We start from the raw sequence: 26,254 nt of genomic DNA, 5'->3' as shown, positions 1-26,254 counted from the left end.
CACCGTGTGCCACAGGAGCTAACACAGGGGCCACACGCATCCTGAGCATCCTCGGCATGTGGCATCCTCAGGAAGGGTGAGTGTGGAGTCGGAGGCCGGGACACAACAGGGCTTGGAGACAGACAAGCACTAATGACATCCGGAGGCAGGTCTGCATGTGGGCCGGACAGCTGAGATGCCCGCAGTGTCACCTGCCACCCATGGAAGCCAGGTCCCTGCTACCACAGCCCAATTCGTTTGCATACAGCATCGTGTTCCGCCAAAGAAACAGGTCCTAGCTCGCATGGCTTTTCTGCCGAAGAGCCCACCTCTGCCCCCCAGTTTAAATTAACTGCCACTCCGCAGAAGGGATCTGTGGAGTTCCAGCTTGCACATCCGGGGTTCCTCTGTACCTCCCAGCTGGCGCTCAGCAGGTCTGCCCCACCCTCCCAACACCAGCACCCCCGCCCTCTGCCCAGGGCCCACAGGACAGGCTCCAAGGGCTCCCCAGAGTCCCTGGTGCAGTCTGGTAAGCAGCCCTAGGTGCCGGTGACATGCCTCACTCTGTTCTCTCATCTGGGGCAGTCTGCTTGCTGCAAGGGCACGTCCTACATGTCCTAAGATACTGCGGTGACACCTGCTGTTTGCTCTTAGGCAAATGATTTAACCTCTCTGGGTCTCTGTTTCTTCCTCTATACACTGAAATAAAAATAATTCCTGCTGCAAAGGATTGGGGTGATTAGGTGGAGTAGAAAACACAAAGCTCTCATCATGGGGCTTGTATATAGTAAGCTCCCAAGATCAGGAAATAAGAGGAGGTTCCCAAAGGAGGGGTCTTTGGTGCAATTCTGACCACAAGAACTTTGCTTTTTAAAGAAAGTTAGACAGGCACCTTGCTGGCTCAGATGGTGGAATGTGTGGCTCTTGATCTCGGGGTTGTGAGTTTGAGCCCCAGGTAGGTGTAGAGATTACTTAAAAATAAAATCTTAAAAATAAATGAAGGCAGGCAGGCAGGCAGACAGGCAGACAATGCAGGTCCTTCCATATTGCGACCATTTATGCCTCACCCTGTCCACCCCCTTCCCCTGGTCCCTGTTGTCGGGGCCCCCACCGCAGCTACATCCGGGCCTCCCCATCCCCTAAGGCAGATATCCTCAGAACCACAAGCAAAGATTCAGGCCCGAGACAGGGTTGCTGGCCCAAGGCCACACCGCTGGCAAGACCCCAAGCCACTGCACTTGGCGTCTAACCTCTGTTCGGAAGCCCGCCCCTCCCCCTCCCCCTTGCTCTCACTTCCGGCTCTCCATTCCTTTGCTGCTGCTGTTCCTGCCACTTCACCCACCCTGCACCAAGCTCTCCCACTGCAACGGCAAGCCTCCCCCTCCCCTCTCCTCTCAGCACCCACAGCCCCACTGGTCCTCCTTGGGGGAGGACCATTCCTTCCTTCATTCACTGAATCTATATTTACTGGGTCATATGCCGTATTCCATGTACTGTTCTAAGTGTCGGGGATACACCAAAATACAAAATACATATTAATCCCCAACTTCATGGAGCTTACGTCTCCGTGGGAAATAAGGATTAAAAAAAAACCAAGTACATGGGGCGCCTGGGTGGCTCAGTGGGTTAAAGCCTCTGCCTTCGGCTCGGGTCATGATCCCAGAGTTCTGGGATCGAGCCCCGCATCGGGCTCTCTGCTCTGCAGGGAGCCTGCTTCCTCCTCCTCTCTCTCTGCCTTCTTCTCTGCCTACTTGTGATCTCTGTCAAATAAATAAATAAAATCTTAAAAAAAAAAGTACATAAATATAGGATCTTACACAACAGGACTAGGGACAGACATAAAGTAGGGATGGAAAGGCAGGAGGGTCAGAGGAAGCCTATCAGAGGGGGTGACATATGAACACAGCCTTAAATAACTCTGAAAGAAAGGCAGAGGTTGGCTTTTCAACTATCTGGGAGAAAAGCATTCAAGGCAAAAGGATCAGCAAGCCCAAGTGGCTCAAGGCAATGCCTCAGCAACGACCCTCTTTCTCATCTGACTTCCCTCAGAGACAGTGTGAGCACAGAGTCTGTGGCTCGTTCATTTCTTGCCCCCCCACTGCCCCTAGCACAAGAGTCTGGTACGAGTTCCAGTAGATATCCTTTATCGGGTTATAGATTCTCTTCCATTCCTAGTTTGCTACAGATTTTTATCAAGAATAGGCACTGACTGCTCTGCACCTATGGGGACAATTAATTACATGGCTTTTCTTTTAATTCCACAGATATTGTGAATTACACTGCTTGCTCATGTTTTTTTTTTTAAGATTTTATTTATTTATTTGACAGACAGAGATCACAAGTAGGCAGAGAGGCAGGCAGAGAGAGAGAGAGGAGGAAGCAGGGTCCCTGCAGAGCAGAGAGCCCGATGTGGGGCTCGATTCCAGGACCCTGGAATCATGACCTGAGCCGAAGGCAGAGGTTTTAACCCACTGAGCCACCCAGGTGCCCCACACTGCTTGCTAATGTTAAACCAACCTTGCATTCCTGGGATTTACCCTGGTGGGTCATGATGACTCATCCCTCTTTTTAATATTTTTCTGGTTTTGATTTGTTATTATTTCGTGAAAGAAGTTTGTGCTTTTGGCCTGCGGATTTCTTTTTCTTATAATGTTTTCGTCTGGTTTGCAATCAGCAGAAAGTTGGCCTCATGAAAATGATTAGGAAATAACTGCTCCTGTCTCTTTCCTGAAAGAGTTTACAGGGAAAAAAAAAACAAAAAACACCTTGTACTACTCCTTCCTTAAATGTTTCATAGGATTTACAAACAGGCCAGCTGGGTTTGGAATTTTCTTTAGAAGACGGTTTTTAATTATAAACTTAATTTTACCAAATGTCCTAAATGCAACAGGAGGCAAGGATATCATGCCGGTAGGGGACCTGTGCTGGATTTTGGCTGCCCAGCCTCTATCTGCCTCTCTCAGTAACGGCACCCAGCTTTTCCATGGGTGCTAACTCTCCTCTGCTCTCAGACCATAAGGCTCCAGAATGCTCACACTCCTCCCAACACTAGAAGGCAGGAGGCTGCAGTCTGGCCAGTCGACTCTGCTCCCCTTGACCAGAGAGGGGCTCAGACCCTGGCACGTGCCCAGGTAAGTTAGCCAGAATGGGCAATGCGGCCTGTGCCCCACTAGACTTGACTCTGGGGACTGTATGGCTGGACCTGTGACCTTGGATCCCAGGATAGCACCTGGCCAGAGCAGAGACACAAGGACTGAGAACACGGGTCCTGCTGACAATCATGTAAACCCCTGCAGGACAGAAGCGGGAAACAAATTCTGCCAGGGCTTCCGTTTTTGGGAGCCAATGCAACATTCCTTTGTTTTATTTAAACTATTTTGGCTTGTGTTTCCTGTTGCATATAGTCAGAAGAGTCTAGACAAAAGAAACACCCCTGACTGAATACTTTAAGGCTTATTGCTTGATTTCATTCAGACTACTGTTTTTTTTTTTTTTTTTAAACCAAAAAAGAAACAAAAAACCCCCTTGTATTTACGAGATGCTTATTCTCTGTCAGGCACAGAGTGAAATGCACCCCAAATGTTTCATTTGCTTTGAACATCCTATTAAAACCCCCATTTGGGGGGCACCTGGGTGGTGGCTCAGTTGGTTGAGCCTCTGACTTGATCTTGGCTCAGGTCTTGATCTCGGGGTTGTGAGTTTGGGCCCTGCACTGGGCCCCGCGTTGGGTGGGAAGCCTCCTTAAAACTAAAACAAAACAAAAAACCACCTGATACCTGAGGAGACCTCCACACGGGTATTAAGTCACCAGCCCAAGGTCACATTCCTAGAAAAACGGCTTAGTCCAGCCCAGTCCTGGACCCCTGGTCCGGACACTGCCCTACTCCCTTGTGCTGAAGGCACAACTATTCGAAACAGGGCCAAAGGACTCTGGCCCCTACCTGGTGGCTGCCCATGGGGAGGGCCTGGGCTCCCACATTCTGTCAGAAGATGGCCTCAACCCTCTCCTGAATCACTATCCCACCTGTATCTTTCACACTGCTTTTGAAAAGTGTCACTGGTTTTATTAAACCAACCACTGGCCGACCCCAGAATCAAGCTGGCTCTGGGGTCAGTGACCTGGTTTTGAATGTGGCTCTTCCAATTGCCGGCTCCTGATCCCTGGCTCCCCAATTTTGCCGTGAGTCATCATTCTTACCGAAAAAAGGGTTTTGTTTTGTTTTTAAGATCAACTGGGGGAAATAATACCAAGAGATTAGCAAAAAAACAAAAACAAAAAAACAAAAAAAACAACCCTGGTTCTGCTACTTTGGTTCCCGTGGCCACACACCTCCATATCTGCCCACCTGTCCCCACCACTAAGGCCCCCTTCTTTATGCTGCCCTTCCTGGTCTAGTCACAGCCAGCGAAGCCTTGTATCTTATCTGTTTCTCATTTTTTTTTTTCTTTTAAACAGATGCTTCTTTAAAGAAAAAGTCCTTTAAAAGGAAACCGTGTATCGCTAGTGTACATGGAAAGCCCGTATCATTTGCCATACATCTCAGGTAACCATAAAAACAACACGAAACAAAACCATGTTGCTAGACTCTGGGGGGGGGGGTTTGCGGGGGGGCACCGTTGCCTGCAAAGATTCTGGGCCCATCTGCCCGCTCTCAGGAGACAGGCAAATATTCAAAGGTGTTCAGGAAAGCAGAACGGTGGTGATTTCCAGGGGCCGTGGGGGGAGGCAGAGGGGGAGTTCCTGTCTGATGGGAACAGAGTTTCAGTTGAGGGTTATGGACAAGTCCTGGAGGTAGAGGGTACTGAGGGTGGCACGATGGGGACAACGTACTTCATGCCACTGAACTGGGGACCTACAAATGATTAAGATGGTAAATTTTACATGTGTATCTCACCACGATTTAAAAAGCCAACAGACAAAAAAGGTGAATAGCATACTGGGGCTAGAAATAAGCTTTAATTTTGAGGACTTAAAGGACTGACAATGGATTTCCAAAGGGTAAATCTTGCCCATTCCCAATGTGACACGAGGGCCGCTCACACACCATGTGTCCGTTGGGAGCTCTGGGGCCCCGCTGCTTTGTGGCGGGGCGTTCCCCGCGCCTCAAAACACAGGCACAGGAGCTGGGCAGGGGAACCCAAGGACGTGGGAGGCTCAGGCCAGAAAGCGAGAGTCCAGGAAGGGGAAGTAAGATGCACGAAGAACAGGGGTGGGTGGGTGGAGGCAGAGGGAAGCACAGCCCCCACCATCTACCTGCGGACTCCGGCCCCTCTGAGGCAGGGGCAGGCCTGCGGGGACGAAGCCACCCAGAGAGGCTGGCAGCGCAGACCACGAAGGAAGCAGGAAGAAAACAACCCAGGACCAGGTCAGCTCAAGTCAACACACACTTGCCCGCGGCAGCTCCCGCGTGGGCCGTGGGAGGGAATTGAGCAAGGCCCCAGCAGCCCTGCAGGTGGCCTTCACAGTGGATGCAGAGCAGAGAGCAAGGCCCTGAGAGCCAGTTGATCCCTGGTCACCACCGCCCAAGTCCTGACCCAGGCAAGCCCCTCCCTGCCTCCTCACCACAGCCCACAAGGTTCCACACGGCCTGGCCCTGCCAACCTCTCTTTAACCTCGCCCTTCCCCTCGACCGGCACGCCTTCTCTTTGCTTTGCTGGCGAGCTCTGCCAGAGGCCCTGGCTGCTGCCTTGGGCCGGAACACTCTCAGGTCCCAGGTCAGCTCCAGAAAGGGCTCTCCTGGCCAGCCCACACAAAACCACACCCCACCGTCTTCTGCAAGCCTCACGGCCCGCTGTTTTTTTTTTTTTAAACATTTTATTCATTTATTTGACAGAGAGAGACCACAAGTAGGCAGAGAGGCAGGCAGAGAGAGAGGAGGAAGCAGGATCTTCACGGAACAGAGAGCCCGACGCGGGGCCCGATCCCAGGACCCTGGGACCATGACCCGAGCCGAAGGCAGAGGCTCCAACCCACCTAGCCACCCAGGCGCCCCACGGCCCGCTGTTTTATGTCCATCGCAGACTTACTGCCACAAGAAACGCAGCCATTGCTTTGACCTGGGTTGATTCTTGAACCCTCCCAGCCAGCTCCAGGCTCCAGGGAAGTGCCATCTGCTTCTTCACTATCCCATGACCCAGGACCAGAATGGTGCCTGGATTAGCTCTAACTCACAAATACTCCTCACCTGGAAAGTGGACCCCCAGCTGTCATCGCTGATCAGTGCTGCCCCCCACCACCCTCCCCAGGGCATTTGGGCAGGATGGGTCCTCACAGTGAGCACTGGTGGGCCTCCGGCTGAATTAAACTCACTTTTGGGGTTAAGCTTTCACAGTGTAAATTTTTTATTCTAATGATAGTGCCTGATTTTCCAGTTTCCCCCGGGTTCTCCTGCCTCCTCTGAGCAGAAGACAGCCAGGCTGGATGACTTTCCAGCCTGGCTTGGTGTGTAGAGGGGTTTTCTGGAAGAGCCAAAGGAAACCCTTCCCCTCCCTCTTTCTCTCCCACTTTCCCCAGGCTGTAATGGGGCCCACTCCGCTGCTTCCTTCCACGAGGCAGGGGGCAGGGAGGGAGGTGCTGCTGGCCTTGGATTTCGCACGGCTACAGGTCAGCAAGGACAGAAGGACTGCTGGCTCTTTCAAACCCACGGATTCCCAAGGGGGATCTGAGGAGTGTGGGACACAACACACACTGAAGACAAGCCTACCGAGTGGGGACCCATGTAGCCGGAAGGGCTCCCATTTGCCTCCCCAAGAATCCTTATCCCCATGACTGAGAAGGGCACCCTGGTTCAGGACCAAGCCTGGTAGACACTCTAGGCAGCTCTGGGGTGTCCTGGGGAGAACTTCCAGAGCAGGAAATGGGGGGGAATTCTGGGCATGGCACTTCAGTGGGGTTTGGAGGATGCCCTTTACCAGGCCAACCACTTCTCCTCACCATCCAGTCAGACACCCCCGGCCAAGAGGCCTGCTTCACCCAGAGGCCCAGGAGGTTGCACAACACCCTCCCCCCCACACACCCAACCAGGAAACCAACCGAAGACACTCACTTTCTCCAAGATGGGGCAGTACACTGGGGAAACCAAAACACCCGGGGACTTCAATCACAGGGAAAGGCATAGGCAGATGATGGAACAGCTACCAAGCAGAATGGTGCTCAGACACCTAAAGCTTAGGAAGATAACGGAGCACCGGAGAAAAATACTTAAGTCTTAATGTGAGCTGGTGGTTGGCGGAGCAGGGTACCAAGGGGCCCAAACACCAAGTACAAGCTCCAAGGGCGAAAAGCTGTGCCTAGAAGAAAGCCCAAGCGGTGACGAGCCCTGTTACAGTTGAAAGATTATGGTATATTTCTCTTTTTCTCTACCTTCCCAATTTTCCATGTAATATCATTTTGTATATAAAAGGATACCTTAACAAAAAAAAACAAAAAAAAAAAATAGACCTAGGGCACCTGGCTGGCTCTGGCTCAGTTGGCGAAGTATGCGGCTCTTGATTTCAGGGGTCGTGAGTTCGAGCCCTATGTTAGGGGTAGAGACAACTTAAAGATAAAATCTTAAAAAAAAAAAAAAAAAAGACCTAATGACACTTTCAGTAACACAAAATAGAAAAAAAGGATAAGAAACTTGTCTCATATAACCAGCAATGCAATGGGAAGGATTCAATCAGCATCCAGCAAATGCATCAGCGGTCTCAAGTCCCTGAATGCGGCGGGAACAGGGGCGTCCCTGTGAGCTTCCACACAACCCAGAGACTATCACCACCGCTCTTCCTCTACCTGTGACGGGGTTAGGCCCCGAAAGACTCAACCTAATACCGCTAAGTTGAGGGGCACCTGGGTAGTTCAGTTGTCAAGCATCTGCCTTCAGCTCAGGACATGAACCCAGGGTCCTAGGATCAAGCCTCACATTGGGCTCCATGCTCTGTGATTCGGCTTCTCCCTCTCCCTCTCCTTGCTCCTCCCCCTGATGTGCTCTCTCTCTCTCTAATACACAGATAAATAATTTTTTTTTTTAAATCATTAAGTCGAAAGTACCTTTAATACACCAACCCCCGCCCCCCTTGGTGTGGGAGCCTGGACTCCACTAACCATGTTGGGAACACTGACGTCAGCCTGCAGTTGGGCAGAATCCGCTAACACAAATCTGTTTGGTCATAAAGTGCTGAGTGTATCATGTAACTTACTGAATACTGTGCTGAAAGTGAAAAAAAGTTGTAGGAGTACAGGATGGCTGTAAGGGTATTGGTGGCTGACTCTGTGATCCCGTGGCCTGGAGCTGCGGCCACTGACCCTGCCCAGCATCATGGGAAAGTGTACTGCATGTCGCCAGCCTGGGTAAAGAGCCATACTCAAAGTTCCAAGTACGGTTTCTACATTCGCCCATCGCTTTTGCACCGTTGTGAAGTTGAAAAATCTAAGTGGAACCATTGTTACTTGGCCACCTGTGGTTACGGGATATCACACAGAGCCCCTCCTTTTCAGAGGCTCAGAGGACAATGTGGGTAGCTCAGACTACATGGATCTCTAAGGCTCCTAGGGCCCTAAAACTGTCCGATTATTTGATGCCCTAAAATCAAGAAACGGGAAAAATGAGCTTGGAGCCACTGGCTGAGACATGCCGTGATTTCAGTCATCTCAGAGCCTGGCCCCCAATTCAAAGGAGTGAGCAAAAATTCCCCCAAGGTCCAGGAGGTTTTTAATTTTTTTTATATTTTGGTCTTCATCTCAGACTTAACAATGAACTTCTTGGATGAAGAGGATATTTTCCTCCCAGGTTTAGATAACTGAGGCTACATAGCTTTGTCTGCTTGCCAACTCTTAAAAATCTCCAGAGGAGATTCTTCAAAAACTAAAGCAACAGAAGCCTCAAGTAGGAGAAGTGCTACTAAAAATAGGTATTTTCAATGCTTGATTGATGGGAGATTTTCCTGTGAAGGGGAAAATCACAACACCTCTGAGGAGACGCTTAAGCTAAGCAGTCACACATTTGCAATAAAAATTATGGATCAGATGCAAAACAAGTTATAAGGTATTAGCACTTCTCTGATGCATAAGAAATTAGGACTGCTCCCCTGCCCCTTCCTCCTAAGCAGCTATACGAGCAAATTAAAAGCCACCAGACTCTCTCAGAAAAGAAAACGTACTTGGAGGGGGGAAGAAAAGGTTACTTCAGGGGGAAAAAAAGTGCAGCTATAGAATCTCAAAGGAAGTTGCAAATACATCCAAAGGGATTCACTTGAAGGCAGCTGTTTTTAATAACCAGCTTCCTCTTTCTTGCCCATATATCAAGGACAGACGAGTGCAGCCAGAGAATGAGCACGTATATCCTGAAAGTACGGACTAAACAGCTCATCATCCCACACAAGGCAAGGCCTTAGTCAAGGATACAGAAAACCCTAAGCCCAAGTTCAGCCTCTGATACCCAGCCAGGAACAAGACCCCTCCAGGTGCATAATGCACTAAACCCAAAATACAACTGGCTAACATAGCATGACCTTATTTCAGAAGGATGACTTTCTGAAAATAAATAGCCTCAACTACTACTATTGAGGAAGAATGCTCCTCTGAGCTCTGGGGACCATCCTTGCATATATGCACAAACTGATATGCAAACAGACCTGAAACATACACACACACACATTTGGTTCTCTGTAACAGTGGAGACACCTCTGTCAGTTTCAACACTGACCCAGGCATCAAACAGGTAAAGAAAGGGAGAGGCAAAGAGAGCCTCCTTTCATCTGTAGCAAGGTGGGGCTATGAGGTGTGGGTGGGGCCTCAGTCACACCCAGGGCTGTCTCCAGCCCGCAGGAGTAAAAGCTGCATTCTTCTCAGTCTGCTGCACAGAAGGTCTGGACCACATCACCCTGCCCAGCCAGGGGCCTAGCCAGGTCTCTCTGTCTAGGCGGAAAAAGGGGGAGCAGAGAGGCCTCTCGTTTCATTAGTTTCTGGGGTTTCCAAGATCCCACCGCCACACAATGAATGTAGAATTCCTGAGTACTCCCCAGGAAGCCAGGAGGGGAGTTGTCGGGAAAAGCCCGAGTTTTGAGCATAAAGCCTAACCCCACCCTGGACAACGTGGGGTGAATCACCAACCATTCCTTGCATTTCATTTTTCATCTGTAAAATGGGCCTCTAGGATTTCCTACACAACACCTTTCATCAAAGGTTTATGTTCCGCCCAAAGACGCTGAACATCGTACGGGATTCTTCCCACACATGGCTTTCAGGCTTCTCCACAAACCCAATTCCCACACCAGTCCGGTACAGGGCATGAGTCCCCCATCACTAGACAGAATCAAGACACTTGCGTCTCCAGACTAGGGCCTCGACCACCGGCTCCCCGGAATCCTGGACAAGAAGGGGAAGTAAGACCAGGTGGACCCCCCATCCCCGGCGCTCCAGTGCTTTCCTCTCCCTACAGGGGAAGTCCTGAAGACCCCCTTTCCTGGTAAGGCCTTCCCGGGGCCCTCCGCAGCATCCGACGCAGTTCCTCCTGTGAGGCGGACTCTTGCGCCCCTCCTGGCGCACAAACCACAAACAGCTAGCTGCGGGCCAGGCCCCGCTGCCTTCCAGCCCGAGCGGCGCGGAGGCCCAGGCGGCGCCATGCGCGTTGGCTGCAACCCGCGAGCACGCCGCCGAGTCAGCCGCGGCCGGTCGCTGCGGCCGGCCCTGACCGCCTGGCCGCCGCCCGAGTGTCCGGGCAGCGCGCGCCGGCGCACCTGCTGCGCGCGGGCCTGCTGGGGGCGCGCCCGGCCGCCCCGCCGGCCCCTACCCCCACCCCCGGCGCCCGCCCGGGTGCCCGCCCCGGCCCGGAAGCCGCGCGTGCCCGCAGGCTCCGCCGGACAGTCCCAGGAGCTGCGGTCGCGCTCTCCACGCGGCGGCGCACCTGCAGCGCGCTCCCGCCCGCCGGCCTCCCCGGCCCGAGGGCCCTCCCTCCCTCCCCTGGCCGTGGGCCGCGCGCCTCACCAGCGGTAGCAGCCCTCCGAGGCCTCCAGCGTGAAGTTCACGCGCGTGGCCCGCGTGAAGGGCAGCAGCACTTTGGGGATGTTGAGCTTGGCCGCCGCGGCGGCGGGACCCAGCGCCAGCAGCACCGACAGCGCGAGCAGGAGTAGCGGCAGCCCCCAGCCCCGCGCCGCCGCCATCCTCGCCGCGCTTCACCTCCGGCGACCCGACGCCTGGCCGCCCGCGCGCTCCCCCTCGCGCCCTCCTTCCCCGCCCGCGCGCGCCGGGCCAGCAGGTGATAAGCGCGGGAGGGAGGAGGCGGAGCGAGGGCCGCGGCCTAGGGCCACTTCCTGGGGCCCGGCGGAGCCCGAGCGCGGGAACTGAGGGGGCCGAGCCCGCGGCGACCCCACCCCCGGCCCGGGCCCGCGCGCCCTCGACCACGCCGGGCCGAGGGAAGGTCTGGAGCGCGCGCGCCCTGGGCCACGCCGTGCGGGCGGGGAAGGGGGTGGGTAATGAGATGGGGCACGAGCCCCGGGACACGTGGGGGATGGGGCCCGAGCCCGAGCCCGAGCCACGCTCCGGCCCGGAACGAGGGTCTAGGGCGCGCGCCCACAAGGAGTCAGCCTAAACGCGCGCCCCTGCCGGCCACCCCTCGACCTCGGGGGAATCCTTGCGCAGTTTTCTGGTCTCCACGCTCACGCCCCATGGTTTCAAACTCGCTGGCTGTTACTGGGCGCCAGTGTGGAGCCTTCCAGCCGTTCGTGCAGTCATTCATTAGGCTCTGTTCACTGCCTTGGGCGATTGAGCCGGGCCTGAGAGAAGGGCAAACGAGGCCGCCGAGCTCCCGTGACCATGACAGTGCTCTCGGTCAGAGTGACTGACCGTCAACACGCAAAGGGACAGGCACCTCGGAAATCTGGGATGCGGAGTACCGAGATGCCCTTCGTCCCGGTCGCACTTTACAGAAGAGGGACCCGGCACCATAAGCAGCAGCGAACCGCTGAAGCACTTGAAGGCCGGCAGGGTGGTTCCTCCCACTTTAACCTCCACACAGCCTTGCCAGAGAGAACTTATGATCCCCATTCCTCCAGGAAGAAACAAACTAAGTGGCCCAAAGATCACCCAACAAGAAGGGCAGCGCTAGGACTCTCAGATCCCAAAGCCCCTGTTTTCTGTGCTACATCTGCTGTCTTCTGTAAGTCCTAGAGAGGTTACCCAAAGGGTGGATTTCGGGCCAATACTGCCAGAGCACACTCTAACCCCCTCTCCCCTCAGTTCAGCATCACTGAATTCCTCTGCATGCAGAAATCTTAGCTCTTAAATTCAGTCTACATTTTGTGCTCTATGATTTGTGGAGGTCTTTGTCCTGAGTTGCACGAGCCGTGGGTTCAGAGGCCACAACATGCACCAGTGCCTCTAAAATGTTCACCTATTGCAAGCACAGAGGGTGGGGGGTGGGGGGAATCTAGTGGGAGGTCAGGAAAGGGGTGGGGCGAGAGTGCACCAGCCCAGCTCTAGTAAAAGTTTCAGGAAGTGTGCATTGAATTGTAACCAGAAAGGCACACGTTAATGCCACTGCAGGACAAGGAAGAAGATGCTGAATCTCAATCAGGCTGGGAAGGCTTCTTGGAGGAGGTGGCCGCTAACCTTTCTGGGATTCAGAGAGGTGCACATGTGTGTGCTTGCCTCCCAGGGGTCATTGGGCTTTTGGATGTGTTTTGGGTAGGTTTTGGGATCAAAGCCTTAAGATCTCAGACCAGGGAATGTGTGCATTAGGAGGAACTAGATCCCAGGGCCACGGGGCTTTCCCGGTGTAGAACCAGGTGCTATAGGAGGGGGAAATTCCAATGGGTTCTCTTCTCTGAAGAAACAGAGACGTCAGTATGGGGAAAGCAGCACCAGAGGCGGGATCCATGGAGAAATTTCAGTGTTCTTGTTTTCACATTTCATTTTTGAGTAAGTAACACAGATAGTTTAAACTAAAAAGGCCCCAAAGGGCTCCCAGTAACAGTGACCCCCACTCACTGTCGTATAACCAGATGCCTTTCCCCATAGGCAACCAGTGTTTTCTGCTTGAGTGGAGAAATTGTAGATGTAGATACATATCTATAGATCGATATATCTTTAGATCAATATATCTATATCTAAGCACTTCATCCCGGTTGTACTTATATATATAAATTGATATAGATATATCTATATATAGATATATCAACCTATAGATATATAGATATATCTATATCTAGATAGATAGAAAGAGATAGATAGATAGATAAGATAGATATAAATTCATCATTTCCAATTTTGCCCGCTTAAACTGGCAATCAGGAGAAAGGGACTAGGCAGGACATGAGGGGACTGGAGTGTTCTGGCCATTAGGATCATGAGTTGCTGTGCCCCATCTTTCCAGATGTTGTGATTACTGAAATCAGGAACATGTTTTTTTCCGCGGGTGAAATATTGTGATTGTAAAATATGACAATTCACTAAAAACAAACATACATACTCTTGGCCCAGAAAAGTGAAAATTTATGTTCACCAGTAAAAGCTGTCCATAAAATGTTCATAGAAACTTTATTCAGAGTAACCCTGAAGTGGAAACAGCACAGAGGTCCTTCCACGGATAATGGTTAAAGAGACTGTGGTCCACCCATCCCACGCAGTCCTACTCAGCAGTAAAGGAGAAAGCTAATGATACATAGATACCTCAGATGACTCTCTGGGGAAAAACAGCCAATCCCCAAAGGTTCCATACTGTATGACTGCAATCATACAACATCCTTGAAGAGGCAAAGTTCTACAAATGGTGAGCTTCTGGGTGATTGCCAAGTGTGAGGGTCTGCCTAAGTGGGCCTGGGTGTGATGTGACTATAGAAGCTCAATGGGGGAAACCATTGTGGTGACGGCAATATTCTATATCTTGACTGTATCGTGTCAGTTTTCTGAATGCAGTATTTTCCTCTGTTTTTGCAAGACATTACCATTGGTGGGAGTCTGCCTCTCCCTCTTCCCTTTGCCCTCCCTAGACTCCTGTGAGCTCTCTCTCTCTCTCAAATAAATTAAAAAAAAAAAAATTTTTTTTTTTTTTAAATCTGGGTAGACATAGCTTGCCAACCCCCTGACAGTCAGGAAATTTCCCCCAGGAGAAAACAACCAATGGGAAACAACAAAATGATGGATAAAACATTTTCCCCTTTACATTGTCCTTATACTTGTCCCCCACCTTTGACTCTGAACCTAGTAATGGATGGTGTCTGGGCCCGGTTGGGGTCCATTCTGCCAGCCAGCCTTCTCTGTGTCATCCATTTCCACTGCCTGCCATTGGCCCACCTTCTCTGTGTCAAGTGCTTTATCTGAAATTCAAGGAGATGACGGGCCTGAGCAGACCATCTTGCTCCAGGCACAGAGAACCTCCAGCATGGAAGGGACCTCAGATTTGTGTTAGAGGTTGTCCACATGATAAATAAAATAAGGAAATGTTTCCTGTGACTGGTATCCGTGCCTCCCACACTTCTGTCATTTCCCCCCACCCTAAAAAAATCCTACAATAACTGAGTACTCTCTTTTTTTTTTTTTTTTTTTTTTAAGTAGAATCCACGCCCAGCATGGAGCCCAGTGTAGGGTCCGAACTCACGATCCTGAGATGAAGACTCGAGCTGGGATCAAGAGTTGGACACTCAGCTGAATGAGCCATCTGGGCACCTCTGTACTATTTGCCTTTAAATGAGGTTGTTTACATACATGTATTTAAGAAGAAAACTTTGTCACTTCTGTAAATAGAAAACCAGTATCAGTTGCAAAAACAGAAGTAGCCAAAAAGTAAATACAATGAGACAAAGGGATACCACCAAGTTACAAACAGACAGGGTGTCCCACCAAAGCCTCAGAGCCCAAGGCCTACTCTCCCTGTTTAACTGGGATATGATCAAGCACTAGATAATATGGAAGACAGACTGGCCCAATCAAAGGACCTTGTTCCTTGAGTAGATAAGGGTGGAGGGATAATTTAAAAGGCAGGTAAGGGGCACCTGGATGGCTCAGTCACTTAAGCGTCCAACTCGTGATTTTGGCTCAGGTCATGATCTCATGGGTCGTGGGATCCAGCCCCACTTTGTCTTCACACTCAGCAGGGAGTCTGCTTGAGATGCTCTCTCCCTCTCTCTCTCTGCCCCTTCTCTCTCTCCTCTCTCTCTCTCTCTCTAAAATGAAATAAGTAAATCTTCAAGAAAATAAAATGCTGGTAACTTTTTCCCTAATGGGATGTTGTCATATTAGAGCCTATCCACCACCTTTTCACAAGAATTTCTTTTTTTAGTTTTGCAGTGGAGAATCTCAAACATTCACAAGAGTAGATTGGGTAGTGTAATGAAACCCATGACCCTTCAGTCCCATGACCACAATCCATGGCCAATCCCATGCCTTCTGCAGATCACCCCAAACTCCGACCCATGTCGTTCTGAAACAAATCCAAGGGATCCTATCATTTCGTCTGTATTTCAATGTGTGTATCTCTTAAAGAGGAGGAGTCTTTTATATATACACAATCACAATACTATTGTCACATCTAAGAAATTAACAATGATTCCTCAGTTATATCCAGTGAGTTCAAATTTCCAACTGTCTCCTGTCATTCTTTTTTCATAGTTTGTGTTTTAAAAATCAGGACCCAAGTAAGATTCACATATTTCAATTGACTGAAGTAAGCCTTTAATTTCTAAGTTTCCCTTTATCTCTGCTTCTCCTCTGGCAATTTCTGTGTTTCCCCTTTATCATCAGAGTACATAGAGGTATGTATTTCAGAGCCCCATCCTGCTGAGTCTGCCTGCCGTGTAGCATACTTCTGGCCACCCACCACAGCACCAGTTTGGTTTCCCTGCTGCACGAGTCTGCAGCTAGGTTTTGGTCATGGGAATTTAGGAAAGGGGGACACAACATGAACCTTCGTGGGTCTCTGAGCTGGAACACTCAGCATTTCAGTAAAAAAAAAAATAAGAAGAAAGAGGTTGGGAGCTTTGGAATGGCTCCAGCCTTTGCAAAACGATTTCCAAAACATCATTGCATGTAAGATAATGGCACTATTTAATTATAGAAATTGCTCTTCTTTATCAATGTGTGGACGAGCTGCCTGCCTGTGGATCTGATTTCTGTTCATGCATATACTCTCGGGAAGGTCTCACACTTGCCACGTTCATCCTCCATCAGAATCCGTGGTCATTTACTTTAGCCAGTTAGCTTCCTGTGGGCTGCTGGAGCCCTTCATCCTCAGCCCCTGGCTTCCTTCAACCCCAAGCACTCTGATCACAGCTCCACACTGTCAGACCCCCTCGGAAGCTCAGGCTTACATGTGTCAACCCAGTCCACTAAGCCTGACACTGGCAGCCCTTGGCTGAAAACACGAGGGAGCCCTCAGACATCTCCGTGGTACCAAAACCAGAGGAGGGCAGATCCTACTCCTGGCTTCCCCAAAATGCCCCAGCCAGGCCACACAGCTCCACGGGGGAGCCGGAAGAGTCAACACAGATCACAGTGCACTCCTCCCCCGGCTGGTCCCCTAGAGCCTCCCAGATGCCTTTGGAAGAGAATCCAAACTCCTTCCTGCAGTCCTCAGGCCCTCAAAGACATCCCTACTTACCACACAGTGTCACCTCTTACTTGTAGCTCCCACACCCCTCTCCCAGCCTGGACACATCTACTAGATACCTCATGTCTCCAGTATCTAACACCCTAGGGAGGATCATTTTTAAAATTTATTTTCAGTAGTGAACATTAAATGCAACATAATAATGGCTGGGAAAACCAGCCATTATTATTTTTTATTTTTTTAATTTTTTTTTGCCGTTTTATTGAGCTTAAAGCCAGCAAAGAATAAAGTGTTTAATAAAAAATAAAATATTACCATCAAAAAAGAGAAAGACAGTGGATTATAATTAATGACTAATGCATTTTTTAAACTTACATTTACGTAGTTGCCTGTTGCAATAATGAATAACGTTAAAGTGTACTGACCATTAAATTAAAGAGACAAAATGAAAAAATAAATTTCCAATTCATGCTAATATGCAGATTCAGTAAAACAGTTCAAGTATAAGGTAAGACTTGCACTTATCAAAAATATTACCCCTTGTGGTTGGCATTCTGTTGCATGTTTTAAAATTTAAACCAAATAAAGTGTCCGGGTGGCATAGTCAGTTGAGTGTCAATCTCTTGGTTTTGGATCAGGTCATGACCTCAGGGTCCTGGGATAGAGCCCCACATTGGGCTCTGTGCTCAGTGCACAGTCTGCTTGAGACTCTCTCTCTCCCTCTCCCTCTGCCTCTCTCTCTCTTTCTCTCTCCAAGATAAATAAATGGAAAAATCTTTAAAAAAATTTTTTTAATAAAATTTAAACCAAATAAGAATTATAAGTGGTTGCACAAAATGGTTGAATCACAAAGGGTTTCATTTCATTGTCCTCACAATCACTATACTATCATTGTTTATTCTGAAATTACTGTGTAGACATAGGAGTATGTATTGCCCTAGAGATTGGAGACAATAACTATCCCCAAAGCAAATTCAAATAATGCCAAAAACATTACAAACTTACTCTGGAAACAAAAACATGTGCTAAATCCATGTGTCGGGGAGCCAATTGTGTAACTAGGAATTTCCTGAATTAACATCCATGTATAATACATTGTTTACTACAGCCTAAGTTTTGTAAATGAATTATTTTAGAGCTTATATGTTATTAAAATTCGACAGTGCACAGGCACCAAAAGTAAAAACAGATAAACTGGACAACATCAAACTTCAAAAGTTCTACACATAAAAAGATAAGATCAACAATGAAAAAGTGACCTACAGAAGTGGGGAAGTAGTTACAAAATATATACGGTTAAGGGGTTAACATCCAGAATATATAAAGAATTCCTATAACATATCAATAATAAAAACAAAACAACCCAATTTAAAAATGGGCAAAAGGGGTACCTGGGTGGCTTACTTAGTTAAGCATCTGACTCTTGACCTAAGCTCAGTTCTTGATCTCAGGGTCGTGAGTTCAAGCCCCATGTTGGGCTCCATGCTGGGCATGGGGCCTGCTTTTTTAAAAAAAGAAAAGGTGGGCAAAAGACTTGAGTAGACATTTCTCCAAAGAACTATAAATGGCCGATACTCATATGAAAAGGTTTTCAACATCATTATTCACTAGAGAAATGCAAATGAAAAACTACAATGAGCTATTACTTCATATCCATCAGCTACTTCAAAATTAACACGCACACACAAAACAAGTGTTGACGAAGATGTGGGGAAATTGCAACACTCATGCACTGCTGGTGGGAATGTAAAATGGTGCAGCCAGTATGGAAACAGTCTGGTGTTTCCTCTATTTTTATAGATCTACTATATAATCCAGCAATTCCCCTCTTGGATATTTACCCAAACAACTGAAATCAAGGACTCAAATAGCTCGTTGTGCTCTAATGTTCAAAGCACCACTATTCACAGTAACCAGAAGGTGGGAGTAACATAAATGTTCATTAACAGATAAACGAATAAGGAAAATATAGCAGAAGAATAACAGTGGAATATTCCTCACCTTAAAAAAAAAAAAAAAGGAAATTCTAACACATGCTACAACTCGGAAGAACCCTGTGAGCGATATAAGACAGTCAAACACACACACAAAATACTGTGTGATTTCACTTACATAAGGTCCCTAGATGAATCAAGTTCATAGACACACAAGTAGGACAGTGGCTGCCAGAGATTGTGGGGGGAGAATGGAGAATTGTTTAATGGGGACAGAGTTTCAGTTTTACAAGAAGTAAAAGTCTAGAAATTGGTTACAAAACAATGTGAATAGGCTTACACTGTGCATTTAACCATGGCTGGGATGACACATTTTATGTTACGTGTATTTGCCACCAACACGAAGAAGAGGTTTTTTTTAAACTCCTCAACAGTAGCCACACCAATTCCTTAGAACTCAGACCTGCTGGAGTTTTTCCAGGGATTTGTGTATTTCATCACAGTGATAAATAATAAACACACATTGACATTAATAGTGACCGTGCATGGTGATAATAAAAAGCAGATGAACTTTAGCCCATTTTTTATTACTGTTTTTAAATTCTTTTTTTTTAAGATTTTATTTATTTATTTGACAGACAGAGATCACAAGTAGGCAGAGAAGCAGGCAGAGAGAGAGGAGGAAGCAGGCTCCCCACTGAGCAGAGAGCCTGATGCGGGGCTCGATCCCAGGACCCTGGGATCATGACCCGAGCTGAAAGCAGAGGCTTTAACCCACTGAGCCACCCAGGCGCCCCTACAGTTTTTAAATTCTTTGTGAATGATGCATCCATCCTCTTACTACCTGCAACCAAAGCAGACCAATCCCACTGCCCACCTTCGGACAATGCTTGCTTTGATACCATTGCACTGGCTGGCCAGATCCTGGCACTGCTCTCTATTGGCTGCGTGACCCTGAGAAATTTACTTAGTTACATTTTCAGCTATCTGTAACATGGAAACCTTCATGGTATCTCCCTCACGGAGTTGGGACAAGCATTTGATTAATAATACATGTAGAGTTCTCAGGACAGTGCTTAAAACAGTATTCAAATATTTACTCTGCTAGGAGTCCTCTACTCCCTTTCATCAACTGCCAAAAACACCTACCCAGATTTCTTTAATTTGAATTGTTTGTAAACATTTCAAAATCAGAGTATTTGATATAAAGTCTGCATTTATAATCTCTCTTGAAAAATCAGAAACTCTGGCAACATTGGGCCTACTACATTCCCACATGGAAATGTCATGTTGGAAATCAAGGGCCACCTTCTAAAAGAAGGATTTGTGACCTCTCTGATCTGCCCCAGTCCCCACCACTCCCTATTGCCTCCCAGTCAGTTTTAATTATTTCCATTACCTGCCAGCCCAGTAGACCTTTGAGTATGTGGTCCTTGTTCAAGACCCATCTATAACTTATCCCATTACCCTAGTCCCCAGACCTGCCCTTTAGGTGAACTAAATAGAAATCACTTCCTCTCCTGGAGTCTGAGTTTTCTTGAATGACAAATGGGACCAACAATTTCCATCTCAAAGGAGTATTAAAAATATCAGGGGAGACTGGCTGGCTGGCTCAGTCGGTAGAGCATGTGATTCTTGATCTCGGGGTTGTGCCTGAGCCCCACATTGAGTGTAGAGATTGCTTAAAAATAAAATGTTTAAAAAAATATGTCAAAGAATATATTTAATATAAAAGTAATTGGTAGGGATGCCTGGGTGGCTCAGTTGGCTAAGTGTCAGACTCTTGTTTTCAGCTTAGGTCATGATCTCAGGGTCATGAGATAGAGCACTGCACAGGACTCTGGGTTCAGCATGGAGTCTGCTTGGGATTCTCTGTCTCCCTCTCCCCTTGATCCTCCCCAACTCAAATAAAATGTTTATTCTTTTATTTTTTTAAAGACTTTATTTGACACAGAGAGATGATCACAAGTAGGCAGACCAGCAGGCAGATAGAGAGGGGGAAACAGACTCCCCACCAAGCAGAGAGCCCGAAGAAGGGGCTCAGATCATGACCTGAGCTGAAGGCAGACGCTTAACCCTCTGAACCACTCAGGTACCCCCCCAACTCAAATAAAATTTTTAAAAAAGCATTTGGTAACAGCAAAGGACTCTTCAAATGGAAATAATTTTATATTCTGGTTAAGATGCAGCCACAATATTCTACTCATTATGTTCTTCTGAGTGTAGTCCTTTTATCCACAATGTGTGACTGCATGTAAACCATAAATAAAAATTCATACCCAGGCAACAAAATACGTGTTAGGAAACTCATTTCACCCCCAGCCTCAGCAACACAGTGATCGAGAGCAACTTCAGGTTTTCCATAATTTTCCATTATCTTCTTGAAGGAGGAAGCCACAGGCTTAGCTCTGTCAACCTCCCTGCTTTGCGACGGTCAACCTCGCAGCCTTGTGATTTTCCACCTGAAACTTCCTGTCGGTGGGCAGGCAACTTCCTGTTAGTGGGAGGGTGACTTCCTGTGAGATGCTCCAGTCTCCCTCCCTGCCCATGGAGGAAGTTGCTTAAGTTAATCATTTAAGTGACCGAACAGGTATATTTAGCTCAACTGTTGACATTATCTCAACATTGACATCACAAAAATACACATTAGACTGTGGCAAACTGGAATATCCTTTAAGTCATAAACTGGCTTGTCTGAATAATTTAGGTTTTGCATCCACTAGAAACTTAAATGCATTCAAAATTGAATTAGTTGGGGAGAGAGGGAGAAACATCTTTTTTCGGCCATTTTTATACTATGGGCCCTGAATACTTCTTGTATTGGGAAAGGCAGAAATTATCCTTACTGGGAATTTCTTAGTTTCTCTTCTAAATTTATTATCTCAAGCGGGGGAAAAAACATAAGTTTGTTAGAATAAATCCAAATTCTCCAACAGCTGAAAATTATAATTGCTTGAATATGGTGTTGGAGTCCATTTGTGGAGAGCCAAAGAAATGATAACTGAAAAGACAGATAGACATGTGAGTGGACAATTCCCAGTAGAGGAAACCCAAATGGCCAGTAAACATAAGAAAATCTGTTCATTCTTTTTGAAAGCTAAGGAAATGCAAATTAAAACATCCCCGAGCTAGCTTTTCTGACTGGTCAGATAGGAAAAACTTTTAAGGTCTGACTCTATCAAGTCTGGATAGAGATGGGGGAACATGAATTCTCTCATGCTGCTGGAAGAAGTGTAAATTGGTTCAACCAATTTGGAGAGCTTTTTGGTACATATGTCTGTAAGCTCTTATTGGAAATCTTTGCAATCAGATTTGTTTTGGAATTTTTTTTTTTTACTTTGAAAGTAAAAAGTACAGAAACCATTTTTACATTACCATTCCTAATGAGTTCAGGAGCTACACCTAATGTCAACACATTGATTTGTCTGCAGTGAAACATGAATATTCAGATTAAATGTGATAAATATAAACTTTAAATAGCCTTAGCTCATCTGAGGTCACTTTTCACTGCCACAGGACTTTGTTGCACAGATATAGGAAAAGGGGTTTCTAGAATTTTTTGGCCTTCACATTTTCAGAAGGGGACTTGGGATCCATACTTGGTAAACTTGAATGTGGGTATACTCTGTGACCCATCAAGTCATCTCCTAAGTAGACACCTTAAAATAATGGGATTTGAACTTTTATGAATGCAATCCACAGTAAGAAATACAATTCACATATACACTTGTATGATTCAAACCAAAGTTTCATGAAAGGGTATCCACCCTACCTACAGGTGATCGCCCTGATGTGTATTCCAGATTTCTGTGCAGTTTAATACATGCCTGCGGAGCTCTAAGCATTTTTTCTACATTTAAACTTTTTGAAAATTGTTGGATTACAACTCAATGATAAAAACATAAATAAGCCAATTAAAAAATGGGCACAGTGGCCAAATAAGCATTTTTCTGAAGGAGACATACAAATGGCCAATAAGCACATGGGAGGATGTCTTATACCATTACCCATCAGGGAAATGCGATTCAAAATCACAGTATGATACCACTTCACACCTTAGGATGGCCATAATAAAAAAGATAGACAATAACAAGTATTGGGGAGGATATGGGGAAATTGGAACTGTAAGGGAGGAAAACCTTTTCCTCTACCCTCTTAGGTTCAGTTCTTGGAGCCCTGTAAATTAAGCTAATAAGGTGTAGATTAGCAAGAGAAAACTTTTATTAACATATGTATGTGGAGTTCACAGAAAAACATAACTCTCTAAAGAGTATAGGATGGGAGTTTACATACCTAACTTAATAGGGGATAGAGATTGGGAAGAAAAAGTTTCTATGAGAAGAGCAAATGAGTTTCTAGGGAAACAAACAGAACAAAAAGTTTGTGACAATATTTGTTTAAGTAGATATGAGTGATCTTCTTTGCCTTCTTTCTGGCTAGTAAAATTCCCCTGGAGAGGTGATTTATGGCAACCTCACTTCCAAAAGTTTCTGCTTTTAATTAGATAATGGAAGCTCCAAAAAGGCTCTTTCTGCATTGGCTGAAACTCAAATGTGTTTATTTTTTAATAATCTTCAAATTATTTTATGAATAATAAAATAAGGGGGGGTTCAGGCAGGTCATCACAGAATCCTCCACATAGCATTGATGGGAATGTAGAATGAGGCAGCTTCTCAAAGGTTAAACATCTGGAGTTCTCATATGACCCAGTAATTCCACTCCCCATAGATATGAAAACATACCTCGCACATTCATAATAGCCAATGGAAACAATTATCCATCAACCAATGGTTAAACAAATGGGGTATATCCACACAATGGAAGTACCAATATGTTCTAACCAACGGATGAACCTTGAAAGCATTACACTAAGTGAAAGAAACTAGACACACAAGGCCACATATTATCTGATTCCATTTATGTGAAATGTCCAGAATAGGCAAATCCGTAGGAGCAGAAAATAGATTGGTGGGTGCCTGGGGCTGGAGTGGGCTGTATGGTGGGCAGCAGAAATGAGATGTGACTGCTAATGGTCATGAGGTGTGTTTGGGGGGCTTTTGAGAATATTCCAAAATTAGATCATGATGATTTCACAACTCTGAAATACTAAAAACACAGAACTTTATGCTTTAAATCAGTGGGTTTTATGATATGTGAAATGTATCTTACTAAAACTGTAAAAGAAAAAAATTGGCTAAAACCTCTTACATTGATTTCTCAACCCACTAATAGGTTACAACCCCAGTTTGACAAAACGACTACAGAGAAATTCTCACATGTGTATAAGGAGATAAAAGGAAAGGTATCTATTTTAAGAGTTTTTTGTGAATGTGAACCAACTAGAAACATCTCTAATTTCACTCAATACAAGAACGTATAAAAGTAAACCATATTCATGAAATTTAAAAAATGAACTAAAGCTACAGATTGACATTGGTACTTGTATTAAATGTACAGTAAAATTTCATAATAGGGACGCTCTTGGGGTTTTTTTCTTTTTTTGGCCTACTTTCACATGAATGCTATAGTTTGGAGGAAATACCATGTTACTGAAAACAAGACAACAGGCCCAAAGTAGAGTCACTTATGCTAAGGCCCACATCACCAAACTGAGACTTAATTACAGTGCTGGGTCTCTGAGAAATGCAATCTTATACCTTGTTGCCTGATCAGCACTAGTGAGGTCATCTGCCTGATAGAAACTGCATCTCCTACAGGAAAGTAACCTTGCAACAACCAACCTACTTTTCACATGGTGTAACTTCCTTGTTTCCTCTGCCTATAGAGATCTTCCATTTTGTATGGCTTCTTTCTATGTGCTAGGTGGGATGTTGCCTGATTCCTGAATCATCAAGTTAAGCCAATAAGATCTTTAAAATTTCCTTAGTTGAATTTTTTTTAACAATATCAAGACAATGATTTTAAGCTCTTATAACTGTAAGAAAGATCAGCTTTGGACAGCTCTTCAAAGCATGCTTAAAGATTAAAAAAAACAGTGACGTCAATGGAATAGATAGATACTGGTCAAGTGCCCTGGTATCCTCTCCTCCAGTGGATGAACTGGGAAATAAGAGAGGGATAAACTGGTGTCTCAGGTTGTTCCCAGTGCATGAGATATAATTTATACGAAATACATATTTTATCTTTTAGATGATCAAAGTACATTTCTCATATGTATTTGGTCTACGTCCATAGTTCCTGGCTCACAATTCCCCAAACCCTTGAAATCTCATGAGCATCTTTTCTTAAAGTATTTGGTCTCTTGTCCGTGGTTCCCAAAATTGCTTCAGAACCCTTATGGCAGAATGAGTGTCTTGTTATTCATAACAAGCCCCTTTCTGCCACAACTGGATTTATGTTAATGAGGAAACTTTGGGAAAGCACCTAAGGATGGGGGCTGGTTGCCGGGGACCCAACCAGGAATGAGGGTTGGAACTTTTGAGTCCCACCTCCTGATCTCTAAGGGAGGAGAGAAGGGCTGGAGGTTGAATCAATCACAACAGTCAATGATTTAATCAATTGTGCCTATGTAATGAAGCCTTCATTTAAAAAAAGGGGGGAGAAAGGGGGTTCAAGAGTGTCCAAGTTGGGGACCAGAACACTTCCATGTACCACTGTGCCCAAACTCTGTGAGGACAAAAGTTTCTTTGTCTTCATTTGACTGTTTCTTTTTTTTTTTTTTAAAGATTTTATTTATTTATTTGACAGAGATAACAAGTAGGCAAAGAGGCAGGCAGAGAGAGAGAAGGGGAAGCAGGCTCCCCACTGAGCTGAGAGTCTGATGCGGGGCTCGATCCCAGGACCCTGGGATCATGACCTGAGCCAAAGGCAGAGGCTTTAAGCCACTGAGCCACGTAGGCACCCCAGACTGTTAGTTTCTTTCCTTTAATAACCTTTGTAATAAATCCACAATCTAGTGAGTAAGCAGGTTTCCTGAAATCTGTGAGCAGCTCCAGCAAATTAATGGAACCTCAAGGAGTGGGTTGAGGGAATCTCTGATTTATAGCTCATTGATCAGAGGCACAGGTGACAACCTGAACTTTCAATTGGCATCTGAAGAGGAGGGCAGTCTTGTGGGACTGAGCCCTTGACCAGTGGGATCCAGTGCTATCCTGAGTGGGGAGTGTCAGAATGGGGTTGAATTGTAGGACACTGAGTGGGCCTTGGAACATTGCTTGGTGGCGTGGGGGGTGGGGAGGGGGACTTCCCACCCTTTATCTGAACTGGTAACCAGAACTTTTAACAGTCTAGTGGGGAAGGCTGAAAAACCAAGGTTTTCATTTGGGACAAAAAACAGCTCTGCCTATATATTTTCCAAGAGTTTGGATTTTTGCAAGAACATGTCTAATGGCTGTAAACAAAAATAAATTAAAGTTTAAAGTAATAGAATGCAAGTTACCCTAGAATAGTGGAAAATTGAGGATGTTCTGGAAATCCATCAGACAACCCCCAACCCAGTGTCAAGTAGGGGTGCGGGTGGGGGGACGTGTCCCAGTGGATCCTTCTAAAGCAAGAAGTGTGGACCGTCTCTGCTGGGTGCTGAACTCTTTACAGGGTTAGAGCTGTTTTCCTAATGTAATTTCCTCCTCACAGCTTGGCAGGTGTGTAGACAGCACTCCTGTGTTTCCACTTCGCTCTCACATGGCTACCAAACTTCCCTTCTGATGCCAGATGTGCGGATTTTCCACACATCGAGTCATTCTACACCATCTGGGTGTCCTACCATCCCATTCACATCTGACACCATCGACCTGGACATAGGTTAGGGTTCAGGCCCACGAGACTGTCCCTACTTTAGACCCCAATCGTGAGTTCAGC

General features: G+C 46.7%; 1 protein-coding gene across 1 annotated transcript in view; it reads right to left on the bottom strand.

The window, feature by feature from the left end:
* Positions 1 to 11,154, bottom strand: part of NUP210 (nucleoporin 210) — a 104,422-nt gene extending 93,268 nt beyond the window's left edge. Inside the window, exon 1 of the mRNA XM_032842836.1 lies at positions 10,946 to 11,154. Coding sequence (XP_032698727.1) covers positions 10,946 to 11,121 — 176 coding nt within the window. The 5' untranslated portion in view covers positions 11,122 to 11,154. The remainder of the gene's footprint in view (positions 1 to 10,945) is intronic.
* Positions 11,155 to 26,254: the final 15,100 nt, after the last annotated feature.

The sequence above is a fragment of the Lontra canadensis genome, unplaced genomic scaffold (genome assembly GCF_010015895.1).
Source record: "Lontra canadensis isolate GAN:19392208 unplaced genomic scaffold, GSC_riverotter_1.0 scaffold133, whole genome shotgun sequence".
Classification (NCBI taxonomy): domain Eukaryota; kingdom Metazoa; phylum Chordata; class Mammalia; order Carnivora; family Mustelidae; genus Lontra; species Lontra canadensis.
Note: the sequence above shows the minus strand (reverse complement) of the source record. Positions and strands in the feature narration are given on the sequence as shown.